The 20,647-nt window shown below is 44.0% G+C and overlaps 1 protein-coding gene across 2 annotated transcripts in view; it reads left to right on the top strand.

Annotated features, from left to right (window-relative positions):
- The window catches only part of mapkbp1 (mitogen-activated protein kinase binding protein 1), a 264,467-nt gene extending 251,029 nt beyond the window's left edge, over nt 1-13,438 (top strand). Inside the window, exons 27-31 of one of the 2 annotated variants that reach the window (XM_078563074.1) lie at nt 3,531-3,726; nt 4,926-5,196; nt 6,522-7,499; nt 9,804-9,889; nt 11,702-13,438. In XM_078563074.1, coding sequence (XP_078419200.1) covers nt 3,531-3,726; nt 4,926-5,196; nt 6,522-7,499; nt 9,804-9,889; nt 11,702-12,013 — 1,843 coding nt within the window. In that variant the 3' untranslated portion in view covers nt 12,014-13,438. Of the gene's footprint in view, nt 1-3,530; nt 3,727-4,925; nt 5,197-6,509; nt 7,500-9,803; nt 9,890-11,701 lie in introns of both variants that reach the window. The other variant, XM_078563073.1, reaches the window with a different exon arrangement.
- The last annotated feature ends 7,209 nt before the right edge of the window (nt 13,439-20,647 follow it).

Below are 20,647 nucleotides of genomic sequence, written 5' to 3'. Positions count from 1 at the left end.
ATTTGTGCCACAAATATAATTTGCGCTTAAAATCCTCCGATTCATTTGTGCTGGTTTGGTGGATTTTTGAGAAAATTGCACTGAAGAAACCAGTGCAGCTGAGTAACAGGGAGTAACAGTGAGGTGGGATACTGAGACAAAGGTTTCAAGGGTGCATGATAGGCGAGAGCCAGAGGAAAGGATTTTAAGTGATGAAGTGAGTTGATGAAGAATAAGAGTGGCTGCGTTTTCCAGAGGTAGAAAGAGGGAAGGGAGATGTGAAAGTGGGTGGAGTTCACCATACCACTCACTCAGGGGTAATGTGGCCATGGGAGACATCTCAACTGTGGAGGTAGCTGCACATATGCATGGCGGAGGTAAAGTGTGTTAACGTTGCAATCCTGAGAGCAGCTGTTATTAATTGGGGAAAGGTTAGGGCATTATTCTTTAGCACATATAAGAACCGGTTTCCACTTGTGTAGGGGGGGGGAAGGAAAAGGGAGTCTATGGGTGGAATCATCTCCCCCCCTCAGCCACCGCTGGGAATTGTGGCCGGTGGGGCTGGACAATCCCGTGGGAACTGTAAAATTGGTTTCCCAGTGGCGGGACTCGACCGCCATGGCGAGATAACGGCGGGTCGCCATTTGCGCCACAGGCCGTCGGGAAGCCCTTTTGCATTGTTGGGATGCAAATGAACCCCCGACTGAAATTTTCCCCCATTGTCCAATCGTTCCCCGCTCCCCCACCCCCCACCCCAACACCCGCAGGCATGATTTCACGCCGGTCCGGAACACATCCGGACCAGCATGGCGTGCCTATGTCAGGACTTATCTGGGGGAAGGCCCAGGGCAGCTTGCACAGATTGGAAGAGATGGGGGCCTCCAGCCTCAGGTCTCCTAGAAGATCATGTGCAGCAGTGGGCCGGTGGAGAATCTATCACATGGATCCTCGAGCTGCAGCTGTCCATGTTTTCAATATGGCGCCAGATATGATGGTGGGGCGCATGACATCTTGCCTGCCCCCCTGCGTAAAACTTCTGAAAACCCCGTCTGAATAATTAATGATCCCAGCATCATGCGATTCAGCGCAGTTTCCTGTCAGGCAACACAGTGGGAAACGCTCTCGCTTTCCCTCCCCTGCTACAGAACTTAAGCCTGGAGCGGTAGATCCAAGCCTGTGCCTGTGTTCTCTGGGCTTTGTGAATAAACCTATGTTAAGGAAAGACTGGCTCCAGATTCCTTCTTTACACATTGAATGACCACCATATTAGAACAAAGTGAACGGTGAGTTTCAGCAAATGCTTGGAGAATGGGAGCGAGGGGAATTCAACTGAAGGCTGAATTTATAGAAGTGACAGGAAATAAGGGCAGAAGTAGGAACTTTGAGGAATAGTCCTTCAGTATAGCACTTAGACCTCTCCTAACAGCTGTTTGTAAATTACACAAAGTGAATCACTCCTCGGAGTGATTTTAACTGGTGCTTCTCAAGTACTATAAGATGTTTGCTCAGCCATATTCAGATGTGCATTGTCACTGCAATTAATGATCATTCGCTAACCATCTGTCTGAATGGTCTCCTGACACTGATATTGCCAAGAAGACATCAACCAAACATATGAAGCTAAAAAGCTTTTAACATGTTTAGTAAAATCAAATTTTCTTTGCAATGGATATGTACAAGAACCCCAGAGAGCGAAGATGTTTTGTTTCCACTTCAGTTCAGAATGCAATTTTCAATAGCTTGTTGAGTCCTGTATATTACTGACAAAGTTAATGAGCTCCAAGCCAACATGAGAATCAGAGCCCATAGGTTACATCTATGAAGTGATCTAACAAAGTGTACAGATAGAGTTACCAAGACCTCCAACACACTACTGTCGAGTTACAGAGCCCTCTGAGAGTCTAACACTATTATAGAGCAACAGGCCTCTAACTGAGAATCTAACACTCTCCTGTACAACAACAAACCCCTAACTGAGAGTCCAGCACTCTCCTGTAGAGCAACAGATGCCCTAACTAAGAGTCCAACACTCTCCTATAGAGCAATAGACCCCTAACTGAGAGTCTAGCACTCTACTGTAGGGCTACAAAGCTCTTTGAATGTGTTGCCCAGTACTTGCTGCTGGAACTTCAGTACTTGTTGTGTATGCGCCTGCTGTTCATCTGCAGGCGCCATTATGTCCTCTAACTAGCAGCTGACTGCATTCCTGTTAAAACCCTTCAAGCCTCGGAAATGGACTTCCAGGCCTTTTGAATGGTTCGTCCAGTACACTACTAGTAACTCTAAATTAGAGTCCAGCATGCCTCTTTTAGAAGGAACATAGCTCTGAATGAGAATCTCACATTCTTGCCACTGAATGACTACATGTCCCAAATAGCCATTCTGGTAGATCTTCTAAATGTTCTGTACAGGTGTCCAACACTGCTATGAAATCTGTCGGGGTTATTTTAGCCAAAGGGTAAAACCAGGTGCTAAAAAGGTGCGAATAAGACTTGCCTGTTTGAATGTTCATATTTAGCACATAATTTTGGTCTGAAATGCTGATTGCCATGATTTGAACTTGCCCGGAGGTGCTAAACAGAAATCTGGAGGTTTGACACTCAAGTGCTGGCTAGAAGTATATGTGGGCTCTTCCCACCCACCTCCACTGAAGGTGTGGAGTGATCTGGATGGCACACAGCAGCAAGATGGCTCAAAAACCAACTGAGAGGGCACACAAGGTCTCAGGCACATCACTGGAGGTCATGGTGGAGGAGGCCCAGAGGAGGAGGGATGTCCTGGACCTATGGCTATGAAAGGAACCACATTGCCCTCCTGTCCCTGTCTCCCAGAGCAGCTGCTGCTACGCTGCCTGGCCTCACCTCCTACCAATCCTGCTGCAGACCAAGGGAGACCCCTAGCAAGATGCCTATGACCAAACACTCCCTTTCTCTTGGTGACTCCTATAAGGTGGAGGAGCACAGCACTTCATCTTTTTAGGTGAAGGCCTCCAAGAATTGAAATCTTGGCAAAGGTGTTGCAGAAGATTTCCCAATATGCTTAAGAACCCTCTTCACAGTTCCAGCAGCAATGACCATAGAATCTTTCATCATCCCATTAAGTAGCACCTGAAATCAACACCAACACCAAGTTTACTCCAAAACAGTTAGACGCTGCTCAATGAGGGTGTTATTTAGGACTACCCACCAGAATTTCATATATCATCTTTAATGAGCATGAGCAGGGAGTTTAAGTGGTACTCTGTTGTCCAACAAGCCTCTGATGGCTGTTCCAAACCCTGGCTTCACCACCTGTGTCCAGCTGGTATTTAGTGCCAAACACGAGCTAAACCAGCATTTCAGTTTAAGATCGTGCTTTGGCCACCTTGTTACTACTTTAGTGCCTAAAGTATTGGTGAAAATCACCCCCCTGATGTCATCTGCCTAGAAGATCAGCTGGTGAACTGTTCATTAAATTTGCCAAAAATGCTTGAAAATGACATATCTTCTTATGGTGAGAAATCCCCAACATCCTATCTGGTACTCATGTTGTTGGCATTTTTGTGTTTTCAGGCACTCGCCAGATCTTAACTCCATGTTCCTCCTGCATGGTGAGCCAGGAGCCAAGCAAGTCACGCTCCCTGTCTCTAACTTAGAACAACAAGGAGAGGAGGCCCTCAGAGTGAAGAGTGAGAGCGACAAGCGAGACCCACAGAAGAGAGAGGACTCAGTAAGACACAGAAATGATGATCAGAAACGAGCAGATGATGTAAGCACTGCATTACATTTTGGATTTTCCCATTATCTTTGCTTATATATATATATTAGTTTAAATAAGTACAGCAATTTACTATGCAGTTAAGGCCTTGGAAAGGGTGCGAAGGAGAGTGGTACCAGGGCTGAGGGTCTTCAGGTATGTGGAGAGACTGGAAAAGCAGGGATTGTTCTCCTTAAAGCAGAGAGGGTTAAGTGGAGATTTGAGGGAGGTGTTCAAAAGGGTTTTGATTGATTAATTAAGGGAGAACTGTTTTCAGTGGCAGAAGGATCAGTTACCAGAGGACACCAATTTACAGCAAAAAAGTCAGAGGTGACATGACGAAAAATAAATTTAACGCAGCAAAGTTTGATCTGGAATGCACTTCCTGGAATTGGAAGCAGATTCAGTAATAACTTTCAGAGGGAAATTGGATATATTCTTGAAGGGGGAAGTTTTGCAGGGCTATGGGGAACGAGCAGAGAAGTGGTATTAATTAGATATCTCTTTGACAGAGCCAGCAGAAGGCCCAAGCCTTCTGTGCTGCATGGTTCCACGAATCAAAATCTGTCTTTATCCTCTGCTATGTTTGATCTGCCAATTAATCTCAGGTGCAGGAAATTGGTCGCAGAAGAATACATATGTCACTTTAGATGATGAAAAATAATGTATTTACAGATCAGTCTTTACAGGCAGAGATGCTTACTATGACACTCTTACCCCTTCCAGCAGTGAGTTACAGACTATCCACAGTGTTGCACAGGAGATGAGGCTGCTGTTGAGTCAATTCAGAGGAGATGTTGTCAGTGAAACACTTCAGTGGAGGTGCTGGTAGTGTCAATCTTGTGGAGATATTAGCTGTGAGCCATATTGTGGAGATGTTGATGGTGAGATACTTCAGTATAGATGTTGGCAATGAATCACTCATTTGAGGGTATTATAAGTGAGTAATGTCAAGAAGTACATTGGTGCTTAGTCTCTCCTATGAGACCTTGCTGTCGGGTCTCTCCTATGAGACCTTGCTGTTGAGTCTCTCCTATTGGAGATACTAAGGTGAATCAGCCCAACCATGATCTTAAGGTAGGTTCAAATAATGGGATTTAGAGCAACATAACAAACGTTGGCTTCTATGTAAAACCAGAGCCAAGTAGCGTGCTCATAGGTTAGTAAATTACCTAGGGATTTACTTTTACTTATCTTGTTTTTTTCTGCAGCTCACATTGGAATTCTTTTCAGTGTTGAATTCTGCCCAAGGCAAAACTCCAGTCAAAACTCCAGTTAGAATAGAGTCTAGCACTGTTCCAGATAAGCCAGTATCTGTCAGAGCGATGTACACCCAGAAGAAACGGAACCCAGCTCTAGAAACAAGGAAAGTGTTCATTGGATCAGCAAAGGGACAGTCAGCCTCAGCACATCCAAGTCCAGCTGTGTCACCAAGTCCAGCCATGAGAAAGTCCCAATCTGTTCATGACCTGATCCATGAAGGTAAGGAGAAAGGAGACAGTCAGATATATTTACACCAAGGAAAGTTGGTTAAAGAAAAAGAAAGAACTTGCATTTATATAGCACCTCAGGATGTCCAAGTGCTTTGGTTTGTTGTTGATTTGAACCGCCTCATGGTAAGAATTTGTGCAAAAACACTCTGCTATATAACTGATGTCTCTGATGCTGGCTATGTGGATATGAATAGAGTTGCAAATAATATGTGAAGGAGACAAAAAGCTCTTTAATATTTTCCTTTCTCAATACAGTAGCTGATGATAAGGGATCTAACTCTAAAGCCTAGTAACATAAAACTGAAGATAAAGTTCTATGTTGTAATGGGCTGATCAAGGACTGGAATCTTGGTGTTTGTTGATACTTCAACTTGCTGATCCTTGAGTTTAGTCAACACTCAGATGGCCATTGTGGGCCACTTTAAGAGCACACATGAGGAATTTTGGGAGGGTCTACATTTCATTAAGCTGAAAGTGTGGAAGAGTGAGCCCAAGAAGCTGAACAATATTAATGGAGGAAAAGAACAAAGGATCTTTCGACATTAAGGGTGCTGTACTGATGAGGATCTCTCTATTGAGGGTCCTGTACTGATGAGGATCTCTCTATTGAGGGTCCTGTGCGGATGAGGATCTCTCTATTGAGGGTCCTGTACTGATGATATTGCTATTGAGGGTCCTGTACTGATGAGGATCTCTCACTATTGAGGGTCCTGTACTGATGAGGATCTCTCACTATTGATGGTCCTGTACTGATGAGGATCTCTCTATTGAGGGTCCCATACTGATGAGGATCTCTCACTATTGAGGGTCCCGTACTGATGAGGATCTCGCGCTATTGAGGGTCCCGTAATCATGAGGATCTCTCTATTGAGGGTCCCGTAATGATGAGGATCTCTCGCTATTGAGGGTCCCGTAATGATGAGGATCTCTCTGTATTGAGGGTCCTGTATTGATAAGGATCTCTCTCTTGATGGTCCCAGACTGATGAAAACCCCTCTGTATTGAGGGTCCCGTACAGATGAGGATCTCTCTATATTGAGGACCTCATACTGATGAAGACCCCTCTGTATGAGGGTCCTGTACTGATGAGGATCTCTTGTTATTGAGGATCCCGTACTGATGAGGATCTCTCTATTGAGGGTCCTGTACTGATGAGAATTTCTTGGTATTCAGGTTCTTGTCCTCATGGAAAAGGCTGACTGAAGAGGACTAATGAGAATTCTTTAATGTTGAATCCTTTGTAAATCTGTTGGTTATTTCCATTTTTGGGTTGGCCATTTTCATTGTGTTTATCCTGTGTAGTTTACCCAACAGATACGACATCAACAGCCATCACATCTGCAAAGTTGCAGTCTCACTCAGTGACTGTAACTGAGAAAGATACCAGGGCCAACCAGCGGCGGACTTTGCCTATCGTCCCCAGTAAAGTGGATGCCCCATCATCATTGCTGGCAAAGGATAACACTCAGGGAAAGAGCACCAAACTAAAATCCTACATGAACCCAACGACCAGCTCCATGGCCAAAATGTCACGCAGTGTTTCAATGGGAGACAGCCTGAACCTCAGCGAGAATGGGGAGGGTTTGACACTCTCAGAAAAGAGTGTGGGTGGACCATCTTTGGAAACGTCACCTAGGACTTCACCTTTGGTTATCACGGACATTGTGAGTGAAATCTCACACAAACAGGAGATGATTAAACAGAACCTGAAGGAGACTGCAAGCTCTAAGCCATTGTTACAACAGTCAGGAGGTTCCACAATGTCTCCTGCTAATAGCTCTCAGGCTAAATTAACTCTTGGCACTCGGGCTAACTTATTCCTGGATCTACCTAAACCACTGCCCGACCGACCTTCTTTGACTTCATTCTCGCCACCAATCAAGTTGAAGTCCTACTGTGAAAGCGAGCCCTTCAAGCCGCCTGGTACACCTGCAGGAGGAACAAAATGGAGGACGCCTTTGGGGGATGGCTTTATCACTTATAAGGACATCCAAGAGAAAAAGAGTGGTAGTGCTTCCACACCCGGACAGGAGACAGCTACTCCATTGGAACGCCAGCCACCCGTTCAGTGTCAACATGAGTCACAAACAGGGACATCTCTTAAACCTCCTTGTCAGCAAGTGTCCTCTGTGTGGATGCCTGCTAACTCCGACTCCAGATGTAGCAGGCTTGTTAAAGAAGCCTCAGACTCTTTACCCAACATTCCAGCAGCAAGTGGCCAAACGGTATCTGTTTCTACACCAGCAACACTTCCACTTTCTGTGCCCCAGAAGACTTTAGAGAAGGAACCAGGTATGAATTGAGCTCTAACTGATCCCACTCCTGGATTGATCCATGTCCTTGGCTGTTGCAGGCTATGCTTCACAATACTGCCCATTGCAGCTCACTGCTCGTGCTGGGGCATACTCCGGCTCCTTTTTGGTACCATTACTCTGTTGCCTTGTAAAGTGAGGCTTCCTGTGTTCAAATAATGTTATTTTCTCCCTTTCTTCTTTGTTGGCCTTCCCTATTCCACACTGTGTCAGCAGATTTCCAAAAACAGCTCCTCTCCCTCCAAACCTTCCCTCCCCAGAGGAAACACTTTGGCCTGGATTTTTGCTCCCAGGCCGGGGATGCAGGTTCGAGACATTTCCCAGCTCTGCAAACCCGTCCTGGGAGAAAGTAGCCCGGAAGGTCATATTTTCATTCCAGGGTGGTGGGCTTCTCTGGGAGTCGGGCTGGGCAACCCCAGAACAAGTGTGCCGGATTCCAGCCGCAGAAGCGGGCTGGGCGGAAGGTCTACCTCGGTGCACCCGCACTGTGTTGAGATTAATAAAAACCAGAAAAACATAAAACAACCCCTCACCCCCCCACCCCCACACACCCTATGTTCCATCCATGCCACCTCATGTCCCCACTCACCCCCATGACCCTATGCCAACTTAGTGCCAACTAATACCAACCCATGCCCCACACCCTTTGCCCATACGCTTACCATGCCAACTCACCCAGTATCCACCATGGGAAGACTTCAGGACCCATGCTGAGATTAAACAAAATAAAGTCCCAGGTGTTCACTGTGAACTTTTTTAAAAAATCTCATTCATAAAAACCCATTTAATACATTTACATTCCTTCAACTACATTATACCTTATAACAACAAACATTTCATTCAGATAAAAGCAAAATAATGCAGATGCTGGAAATCTGAAGTAAAAACAGAAAATGCTGGAAAAACTCAGCAGGTCTGGCAACATCTGTGGAGAGGGAAACAGAATTAACATTTCAAGTCCATATGACTCTTCAGAGTGCTGAAGAAGAGTCATACGGACTTCAAACGATAACTGTTTCCCTCTCCACAGATGCTGCCAGACCTGCTGAGATTTTGCAGAATTTTCTGTTTTTATTTTATATTAAACATTTCATTCAATTGCATAATTCCCTTATAAAAAAGCATTGTAATACATAGTCCCACTTCAAAGTGTTCATAGCCACTTGGAGCTATCAATCAAACTGTAAAATGGCAGGCACTCTACTTTGACAATGGAATGTTGTGAAATCAGTCATGCAGCACTAATCCAGTAATGGTAACCCTAAGGCTTATGTCAACAAACAGAGTGAAATAGCAAGCAATTATTTTTTAACATGCCATACAGTTTTTACAAAGAGTTGGAGGGCAGGAGTTTTAAATGCCTTGACAGCTCCTTTTGATAATTCCTCTTAACACTTTTGACCATTGTTTTTGACAGTTCCAGTGAACTTTCCAGTTCCAATGAGTTTATGCACTTTTTATGCACGTTCATGCTCACTTCTAGCAATCTCAAAGGGCACCTGACCTCCCCTAAAGGTATGCTGGAACCATATCTGATGGGGTACCTTACCTCTCCAAAAGAGTACCCTGGCTATCCAAACAAGTCCACAAAGTTCAGACCTGCTCCGACCAGGTCTAATCTGCACTTATTGGGTTTCGGACACCACTCACACCAAAATCACATGTGGGTGGAGGCACCTGCCAATTTGTACGGGCAGCTGCATGCGCAAAACATGATCCATGATCCAACCCCGCTCCTGTCCCTGCGAAAATGGTAGGTGCTGTGTTTAGGGGCCGGACTTCCAATTTCCAGTCTCGTCCATTGTTTTTGTAAAGAGACTCTCCATCACTGTGAAAATACAGGCCTTTGTTTCCAGTGCAATACGATTTTGTTCAAGAACTTGCCTTGAGTGGCATTTGAGGCTGAAACCCCATCCTCACGTTATAACAAGTTACTGCACCACTCTGCCTGTAAAGCATGTAATAGTGTATCAGTCACACCAGATGTGAAGTCGTGGGAGTTCCTTTATTATACCCAATTAAGACTTTTCAAATTAAAGTCATCACTGCAGTGTTAATCTCTCACCCTGAACAAGGACTATATTAATATCTGATGGATCTTACACTCTAAACTCTATACAAATATGAGCAAAAATTAAAATGCCCAGAACCTTGTGACTTGGGTAAGAAAGTGATTGGGAGAAAGGAGACAAGAGTTGAAATAAAGAGTACTTTGGAGAGCTTGCACTGTCCACATAAATTGACTGTAACAGTAATTACCTTTTTTATTTTCTTTTCCTAACAGGTCCTACAGTCAGTGTTCAGAGCTGTAAACTCCTGGCGCATGAGCTGCAGAGCTGTTTAGAGAGAGCCCTGAGCCTTTACCGAATGGTGAGTGTTGTTGGCATCGTCATATGTGTCAAAGGTAGATCCAGGGGATCAGTGACACAATAAAGCCATTGAAAAATGAAAACTTAACAAGAAAGATCCATCTGTGGCTTACTAAAGAGGTTCAGGATAGCTAGGTTAAAAGACGAGGTATGTTGTGAAAAATGCCCCGAACCTTGTGACTTAGGTAAGAAAGTGTTTGGGAGATAGGAGACAGAGTTGTGATAAAGAGTACTTTGAAGAGCTTGCACTTTGAAGAGTAGTAAGTCTGAGGATTTGGAGTGTTTTAGAAATCAGCAAAGGACCACCAAGAAGTTGATGAAAGGGAAAAGAAAAAGAATATGAGAGTAAACTAGCCAGGAATATAAAAAACAGATTGCAAGAGCTTTTGCAAGTATATAAAACGGAGGAGACTAGCTAAAATAAACATTGGTCTCTTTGAGGCAAGGTCAGAAATTATCATGGGGAATGAGGAAATGGCAGAGACATTGAACAAGTACTTTATATCTGGCTGCATAGTAGAAGACACAAGTTACATGCCAGAGATAGGGGATAACCTTGGATCTGATAAGAACAAGGAAATTAAGGTAATTTAATATTAGCAGAGAAAGAGTATAGGAGAAACTTAAAGGATTCAAATCCAACAAATCCCCCGGAATCAAAGACCTAGCTGCAGTGATAATGGATACACTAGTTTGATTTTTCAAACTTCCTTAAGTTGGCAACAATCGCTGACAGAGCCTCAGCTAATAACAATCTATATTAATGACTTAGATGAAGAGAGCGAGTGTAATGTATCTAAGTTTTCTGATGATACAAAGTTCGGTGGGAATGTAAGCTGTGAAGAGGACACAGAGGCTGCAAAGAAATATAGACTGGTAAAGTGTGTGGGCAGCAAGTTGGCAGATGAAGCATAATGGGGAAGTGTGAAGTTATTCACTTTGATCATAAGAATAGAAAAGCATAATATTTTTTAAAATGCATGAAACTTGTAAATGTAGGTCTTCAGAGTGATTTGGGTGTACTCGTACAAGGAACGCGTAAGCAGGGACAGCAAACAATTAGGAAGGCAAATAGTATGTTGGCCTTTATCGCAAGGGGATTGGAGTACAAGAATAAAGAAGTCTTGCTACAATTGTACAGGGCTTTGGTGAGACCACACTTGGAATACTGTATTTTTTGGTCTCTGTATTTAAGGAAGGATATAATTACATTGCAGTAAGTACAATGAAGGTTCACTAGATTGGTCCCTGGGATGAAAGGGTTGGCCTATGATGAAATGCTGATAAATTAGTTCTATATTCTATGAGGCAATCTCATTGAAACATATAAGGATCTGAAGGGAATTGACAGGGTAGACACTGAGAGGTTTGTTTCCCCTGGCTGGGGAACTGAGAACACAGGGAGACAGTTTCAAGATAAGGGGCCAATCATATTGGACTGAGATGAGGAGAATTTTCTTCACTCAAATGGTTGTGACCCTTTGGAACACGACCCCGGAGCGTTGCGGATGCTCCATTGTTGAATATATTTAAGGCTGTGAGAGAGAGATTTTTGCCCTCTCAGGGAATCAAGGCATATGGGGAGTGGGTGGGAAAGTGGAGTTGAAGCTGAAGGTCAGTCATGCTTGTGTTGAATGGTGGAGCAGGCTCAAGGGGCTGAAAGCCTACTCCTGCTCCTATTTCTTGTGTGCGTGTGTTCTAAGCACTGCTGCTAAAAAGATGGTTGGAGTTCTGTTCACTCTTCAGGTGAATGGTACAGTCCAGGAGTGGTGGGTCCCTTGTAACTAATAGCTCCTGTGGATCTCTGTTTCAGGTAGCCGATAACAAGGACTCCTCGGACGAGAGCTGCCAGATAACAGCCGTTCTCTCAGAAACATTTTCCTTGGTGAGGAAAGAATTGGACTGTCTCCAGCACCCAGGAGCAGGCCCCGGGCTATCTCCCCAGGGGCCAGGCCAGGCGACCTCTGCGCTTTACCCGGGTAGTAACCCCCCAGCAAAGGGCGACGGCTTTGAAGATGAGAAGACCCTGGCCCTACTCGAGCAGTATTCTGAACTTTTACTCCAAGCTGTGGAGCGAAGGATGGATCATAAGCAGCCAGGAGGAAGGGAAGGTTCAGGACTGTGAATTGTACAGCACACAATGCAATTGTAGGTTTGCAAACTCCCCCACGCAGAAAGCACCATAAAAAAACATTCTTCTCACCAGGGGAAAGAAAATGGTACAACACTATCTATTGTGTTGATCACAACTCACCTCATATTTAACCTGGGATTAGTTAAGTCCCATTGTCTAATTGACTGAGAAACCTTTATTGTTATTGCCTTCTGACGTTTTTTTAAAATGTTTAATTTCTCCACATCCAGCCCCTGTAATAGGCTGTAGGACAGAGTTGAAGGGAGTCACAATGGTGCCGCCTTATTGCAGTGCCACCTATGCAGTGGTCAGCTCCTCCTAAAGCGGTCAGTAAAAACATTTCAGTTCAACCTGGAGAGCAACAGAGAGGGGCCTTGGCTCGCTAGAGCCTGCCGGGTGCAAGTGTTGGTGATCCACGTGGAGGGGAGAGTGGAGGGTTCAGAAAAAAACATATTGTGGAAACGTTGTTTTAGCTCAACGAGAATAAGTTGCAATAGATTGTGCGCGACTGCTGCAGGAAGACAGAAGCAATGTCATTCTGATGCAGGCTGATGAATTGCTCCCCAAGCTTTTTTATAAGACCTTCTTGTTCTGTATCTTGTGGTATTGCTCCCACCCTCTTTATTTTCTTTCACTCTCTGACCGCCTATCTCTTCCTCTCTCCAACCAGATGTTGCTCAGGCTCCTCCAGTTAGGCAATAAATCACTCCGGTATAGTGAACAGGAATAGGTAGTCCTGTTGGTGAAACTAAAACCCTGGAATGGATCACTACAGATCATGACATCGTTGGAGCCGAGCCTTCAGCAATTAAATACTGACTGAAGCCACCATCACTAATCAGACGGTCCCTTTAAGGGAGGGGAAGGGAGCCTATAAACCAGTGCGTGCTCTTGATATTCCTCACAGTGTGTGATATAATGTGCATTCCCTATTGAATGGACCACAATTCCTTTTCTACATTCCTCCGTTCCCCTATATTTGGGAAATCAGAGGATATAACTTTGGGAATATTGTCTTATTTACTGAAAAAAAAAATGTTTACTTTTAGGAAAGCCTTCTCAGAGTTAGAATGAGGAAGGTATAGGTGTGCAATGGAAAAGGGTTTCCCCACCTATTACTGAGCAACTGCACAATGCGTTGCAGGATCCCTTTTGCTGTTCGTTCTGTACAAGCTAAATCTTTCAGTCATATCCCCCCCTCCCCCCCTCCCACCCCACTGAACTGCACCCCTCAGTCCAATCTCCCTGACAACCTCATCACTCAGTAGGTTTCCCCCCTGAACTTTACCCCTCAATGGACAGGAATTCTCAAACACTGGACAGGAACTCTCAAACACTGGACAGGACCACACAAACACTGGACAGGAACTCTCAAACACTGGACAGGACCACACAAACACTGGATAGGACCACACAAACACTAGACACAAAGACTGGACAGCAACTCACAAATACTGGACAGCAACAAACAAACACTAGACAGGAACACAAACACTAGGCAGGGCACACAAACACCGGGCAGGAACTTCCAAACACTGGGCAGGAACTCCCAAACACGACAGGACACAAACACTGAACAGGAACCCACCAATTCTGGGCAAGAATTCCCCCAAACTCTTTGCGGACTCTCAACAAACTTTGACAGTTTGTACAAACCTTGGGTAGGAATCCAAAAAACCGAAGCATCTTGATGGACACAGAATCTTCCGAACCTCAGTTTATCCCTCGGGATGTCTTTGGAGATGGTGAAACTCTATTACAGAGATCTTTCGTGACTCTTTGGTGTCTGCTTGCATTCCATGTTACTCGGGAAGATGGGGTTTGCTGAGCATCACAACAATTAAGCAGAGAGCTTCACCTTTCCGTGAAAAGTTATTTTTCCTCAGTGAAGAGTTTCCTCCAGTGTTGTGATCAGGAATGTGAACCGTCTGTTCAGGAGCAAATGTGAGATCTCCACTGTGGAGTTTTTTCATTGAGTGAGTGTGCGGCTAAATAACTGAAGCTGTCTGGCAAGGTTGTTAGTCGTTGTCCATTCGCTGCGTACACAATGTCAAAATGGCCAGAGTTTCAAACGGGAAATAAGACAAATGTTCTTTTTTTTTTGTAAAAGCTGATTTTTTTAAACAACTTTTTAAAAAACTTTGCAGAAAACAGAGACTTTGTACGGATGGCCACAATCGATGGCAATTGCATGCTTTCAAAGAAGTGTTTCAAGTTTTAAAAAATTGCCTTACCTACTCTGATTGCTCAGTGAGTAAGTGAGTCACATGGGGTAGTGCTGAGCCATAGATTTCAGGAAGTTCCCAGCTTTGATTCTTGGGTCTCAGATCCCAGCCAGGCAGTGGTGGAAGGGGCTGAGACTTACAATTTCCCTGGCTGGGGAGGGGACAGATTGATGCGTGCTGGAGAGTGCATGCATCTTGATGTCAGGATTGAGTTCAGCTGCAGCCCACCCTCCGCCACAAGGTAATTGCTCCCCACTACTCACTGTTCGAGGCTTACACGTGAAGAATGAACACGAAGCAGGCAGCAGCTGTGGAACCATGCACCCGTTCAACTGGTTTGTGAAGCTCAGTAAGATCCAATCTACAGCAGTAGTGAGTGTGGATGGTTTCTCCCCAAGATACCAGGAATGTTGGTACATACTGTCTCAGGTACCAGTAGAGCTGGTGTATTTTGCCTCAGGTACTGGGAGTATGGCTGACTTCTCCCGGCAGTGTCGGTAATTTCGGTGCCTCCTCCCTTCAGTATCTGCTGCCTGGGACCTGTTCCATTCATGGGGATTTATTTATAAATTTTTCTAACAACTCAATCAGGTGTAATGACATAACAATGGAGTGGTTGGGATCGTCGCAAATTTTTATTAGTATTTTAAATGTGAAGAACGAAAGAGACCTCTACTTGGAATGAGACAGAATATCAGGACATTGGAGTCCAGGACGCAACAAGTATGTGCATGAAGGTTCATTGCATGGTGCATCCCTATGATGCACATCAGTGGTGCATGCTGAAGGCCATTTTGGAGACTTTTTAAACTCTAATTTCTTCAAATGATTGTCTGTGAAGATTAATTAGTACCAGTGCATTTTATAATGAAAATATGGTCTTCATTTCTATAATGGGTTACCAAACTAATTTTTAAGCTGGTTGCTGTGAATGTTTCTTTCTCCCTTGTGTGTTTCTTGTTCTGTAAGTGACTGTTTTTACCAGTTTTGCCATAGTGTTTGTACAACATGTTGGTCACGTCTTAAATATTTGCAATAAAATCCCAACATTTGGGAGGAAAGCCTTGAAAAGACCCTTGTCAAAGTTAACATAACGATGGTGAGATCTTCATGGACAAGGTACTGCTTTCAGTACCTCGAGCAACACCTGCGCATAGATTATTTGGTCAATGCCGTTTATGGGAGCTTGCTGTGCAAAGATTGGCTGCCGTGTTTCCTACCCTATAACAAGGACTACAGTTCAGAAGTATTCCATTGGTTGTAGAGAGCTTTGGGATGTCCTACAGTCATGCTATATAACTGCAAGCCTTTCTTGGAATACATTTTTTTTCAAGAGGAAGTATGCAACAGTTAAAAGGGAGCAATTTGGTGCAACCTGTATTAGCCTCCGTACACTGTTAATTTTTGGTTCTTTACTCTCCTCATGCCAGATTGTTTTGATACTTGTTATTTTCTGATGGGTAGGTCCCGACATGCACATCTTTGAGATAGAGGTAAAATATTGGCAACACATCTATAAGATGGTGGTATAGTGGTAATGTTGCTAGGTAAATCATCCACAGGCCCAGGTTAATGCTCTGGGGACATGGGTTCAAATCCCACCATGGCAGCTGGTGGAATTTAAATTCAGTTAATAAATCTGGAATATAAAGCTAGTCTCAGTAATGGCATGACAACTGTCACTGATTGTTGTAAAAACCGATCTGGTTCACTAATCCCCTTTAGGGAGGGAAATCTGCCATCCTTACCTGGTCTGGCCTGCATGTGACTGGCCTGGTCTGGCCTGCCCTCTGAAATGGCCTAGCAAGCCACTCAGCTGAAGGGCCATTAGGAATTGGTGACAAATGCCTAGCCAGTGACACCCACATCCCATGAAAGAATAAAGAAAAAAATGAAGAGCAAACCTCATTTTGTAATTCCTCTTAGGTACTGGACCAGGAAACTGTAAGACCTCTGCAATCTCTGAAAGCAGCAGGGAATCACCAGCTGCTCTCATTCGAAATATAAAGAGAATTTATCACAAATAACAACAGGTGAGGTAACAGTGATAACGGTAAAAGAAAGCAGCTGCATTTATTTAGCACTTTTCAGAGCTCAAGATTCCAAATAGCTTTACAGCCAGTGAAGTAATTTTGACGTGTAGTCACTGTTATGATGTAGGCAACGCAGCAGCTGTGCACAGCAAGATCCCATGAATAGCCGCCTGGTAAAGGGATGACTTGCATTTAAATAACACTGTTCACAACCTCGGGGCATCCAAAAACATATCTTGAAGCCTATCTACTTATTTCATTATAAGAGTGAATAATCTGACACAAAAACAAATCACTGCGGAAGCTGGAAATCCGAAATAAAAACCCAAAATGCTGGAGTTACTCAGCAGGTCTGGCAGCATCTGTGGAGGGGGAAGCAGAGTTAACGTTTCATATCGACAACCTTTCATCCTGATGTTGATTGAGGAATAGGTATTGTCCAGGAGAACTCACCTGCTCTTCAAATAGTCCCACGGGATCTTTTACTACCACCTGAGGGGGAAGATGAGAGCCTTGGTTTAATGTTGCATCCAAGAGACGTTGCAACCTCTGACAGTGCAGCACCCCTTCAGTTCTGCATTGAAGCATCAGCCTAGATTATGTGCTCAAGTCTCTACAGTGGGGCTCACTTAGTTACCCTATAAACCCTTTTATCTAACTCCTTGAGTTGCCAAAATAACTACCATTTGCCACAGGTTGAAGACGGTGATTACAGCGTACCCCTACTTCACAAGATGAGTCTGTCAAGAAGAGGACCATTTGTATTAAGTATTATAAGTCTTTCAAAAATCCAATATTTGATCCTCCTTAACTACAATGTCTGCTTCATCCCTCTGTTTCGTAAAAACAGGCGCAAAATATTCATTAAGAACCCTGCCCATGTCCTGTGCCTCCACATACACGCTACCTTTTTGGTCTCTAAGTGGACCTACTCTTTCCTTAGTTATCTTCTTGCTTTTTATGTATTTATAAAACATTTTTGGGGATCATTACGATCATCCCTTTGTGGATAGAAACTTTTGCTTTTTAACCATAAGGGTATATGTTTCATACGCAGTTATATCCTCAGTTTAAGAACTGTAAGATATATCAGGGTTTTGCATGAATCCCCAAACCATTACAGTCTCTATCTTCCTTCCCCCAGCCCTCTTGCTTAAAGTAGTTTTTCGGAATTAAGCATGAATGTTGTTCCTATCCCCTGCCCTACCGTTAACGTGGACTACATCCACCCAGTGAATCTGTTCACTGGAGCCTTTTACCTGCACAGGGCACTGGGCAACTTTACCAACCTTCACACAGATGGATCCGAGCGTGGTCTATGGATGGGGGTGAAGGTAACATAATATGGTCTCCAAACAACATGCTTTAGTGGGAGCAGGCAGTGGTATAGTGGTAACATTACTGGACAAGTAATCCAGAGGCCCAGGCGCCCAGGCTAATGCTCTGGGGACGTGTGCACCAAGGCAGCTGGTGGAATTTAAATTCAAATAAAAAAACCTGGCATTAAAAAACTAGTCTTGGTAATAGTGACTAGAAACCATTGTCAATTGTTGTAAAAACCCATCGGGTTCACTAACACCCCTTTAGGGAAGGAAATCTGCTGTCCTTACCTGGTCTGGCCTAAATGTGACTCCAGACCCATGGCAATGTAGTTGACTCTTAACTGCCCTCTGAAATGGCCTGGCAAACCACTATAAAGCCTCTAAAAAGGAATAAAACCAGGTGGAACACCCGGTATCAACCTAGGCACCAGAAATGACAATGGCAAACCCAGCAAAGTCCTCCTTACTAATGTCTGGGGGCTTGTGGCAAAATTGGGTGACCTGACACACTCATACTCATGGAATCATACTTTTCAGACAATGTCCCAGACACCACTATTACCATCACTGGGTATCTCCTGTCCCACTCGCAGGACAGACCCAGCAGAGGTGGCAGGACAGTGGTGTACAGTCTGGAGGGAGTTACCCTAGGAATTGTCAACATTGACTCCAGACCCCATGAAGTCTCATGGTATCAGGTCAAACACGGGAAAGGAAACCTCCTGCTGATTACCACCTACTGTTCCCCCCTCAGCTGATGAATCAGTGCTCCTCCATGTTGAACACCACTTGGAGGAAGCATTGAGGGTAACAAGGGTACAGAATGTACTCTGGGTGGAGGACTTCAATGTCCATCACCAAGAGTGACTTGGTAGCACCACTATTGACTGAGCTGGTAGAGTCCTAAAGGACATAGCTGCTAGACTGGGTCTTCGGTAGGTGGTGAGGGAGCCAACAAGAGGGAGAAACTTACTTGACCTTGTCCTCATCAATCTACCTGTTGCAGATGCATCTGTCCATGACAGTATTGGTAGGAGTGACCACTGCACAGATCTCGTGGAGAAGAAGTCCTGTCTTTACACTGAGGATACCCTCCATCGTGTTGTGTGGCACTACCACCATGCTAACTGGGATAGATTTAAATCATAATTACCTGGAAAAACTCAGCAAGTCTGGCAGCATCGGCGGAGAAGAAATCAGTCAACGTTTCGAGCCCTCATGGCCCTTCAGCAGAACTGAAGCATAGTTTCAACAAGGGAGAAATATAAATTGGTTTAAGGTGGGTGGGGGGGAAGAGACACATTGAGGGTGTGGTGTGAGCAGATAATCAAAAGATGTCAGAGACAAAAGGGTCAAAGAGGTCATCTTCCGACTAGGCACTTTACAGCCTTCTGGGCTGAATATTGAATTCAACAACTTTAGATCTTAAACTCCCCCTCCCCCCATCCCCACCCCGTTTCTTTCCCCCCCCCACCCGCCTTTTTTTCAATAATTTATATAGATTCTTCTTTCCCCACCTATTTCCATTATTTTTAAATCTAAAACTAAAACCTTTAGTCTTTCCACCCCACCCCCACTAGAGCTGTACTTTGAATATCCTGTCTTGCATTCTTAATTAGCACTTTTCTCAGACAAAGACCACCACCTTCAACACCTCTTTGACCCTTTTGTCTCTGACATCTTTTGATTATCTGCTCACACCACACCCTCAATGTGTCTCTTCCCCCCCACCCACCTTAAACCAATTTATATTTCTCCCTTGTTGAAACTATGCTTCAGTTCTGCTGAAGGGCCATGAGGGCTCGAAACGTTGACTGATTTCTTCTCCGCCGATGCTGCCAGACTTGCTGAGTTTTTCCAGGTAATTCTGTTTTTATTTTGTTTTGGATTTCCAGCATCCGCAGTAGCTTTTAGCTTTTTGTTTTTAGATTTAAATCATATCTAGCAATTCAAAACTGGGCATTCATGAGGCGCTGTGGGCCATCAACATCAGCAGAATTGTATTCAACCACAACCTGTAACCTCATGGCCTGGCATATCCCACATTCTACCATTGCCACCAAGCCGGGGGATCAAGCCTGGTTCAATGAAGAGTGCAGGAGGACATGCCAGGAGCAGCACCAGGCATACCTAAATCTGAAGTGTCAACCTGGTGAAGCTACAACACAGGACTACTTGCATCCAAACAGCGAAAGCAGCAAGTGATAGAGCTAAGCAATTCCACAACCAATGGATCAGATCTAAGCTCTGCAGTCCTACCACATCCAGTGGTGGATAATTAAACAACTTAACAAGCTGCTGGCCCCAAAAGCAAAGAACTCCAGTAACACCTTTGGGATTCTAAGCATTAAAAGATTTATTAAAAAGAACAAAAACTTAAACACATACGATTAAATTTACACAGTTAAAAGTCTTATAGGACAACCCCCAAAAAAACCTACCTGGCCAAAACTCACAAGGAAACTACCTTCTTGACAACAACTCCCTTATAGATTTTAACTATAAAAATCCAGTAATATTACTCAAGGTCACTAACCACTTGACTCCTCAAACACTTCCACACACATGTGGAAATCTAAAAGGTTCAGAGACAGATTTCTTTCTGAAAACAAAGACTTTTCTTGCTTGAAACCGGGTGACTTTTTTTCAATCCAAATCCTTCACAGCTTTTCCGCACTGTAGCACACAGAAGCTGTCTGCAGCGGCTTCTCCCCACACAGCCACACACTCAGCTCAACATCTTTCCTTAAATGTCTTTTTTCCCTTTCATCTCAAATTCCATTCTCCTCAACACCTCTGAACTTAATTCCTCCAAATATAAAAATCTGTTATATTCTCCTATTGCCTCTACTTTTAGGTCAATAAAATTTAATGAATCTTCCCATGTTTACAGATGAAACCTTTGTAAATTGTAAAAGTTCCTCGTCACTTCTAAACTTCCTTTTGAAATTCAACAGCTGAAAAACCAAGTCTCCATTTATCACATAATGAAAAATTTAAATCCAACCTATTTCCTTGTAAATCCAACCTCACCATAACCTCTCA

This window comes from Cetorhinus maximus, chromosome 18 (genome assembly GCF_964194155.1).
Source record: "Cetorhinus maximus chromosome 18, sCetMax3.hap1.1, whole genome shotgun sequence".
In the NCBI taxonomy this organism is placed as follows: domain Eukaryota; kingdom Metazoa; phylum Chordata; class Chondrichthyes; order Lamniformes; family Cetorhinidae; genus Cetorhinus; species Cetorhinus maximus.
Note: the sequence above shows the minus strand (reverse complement) of the source record. Positions and strands in the feature narration are given on the sequence as shown.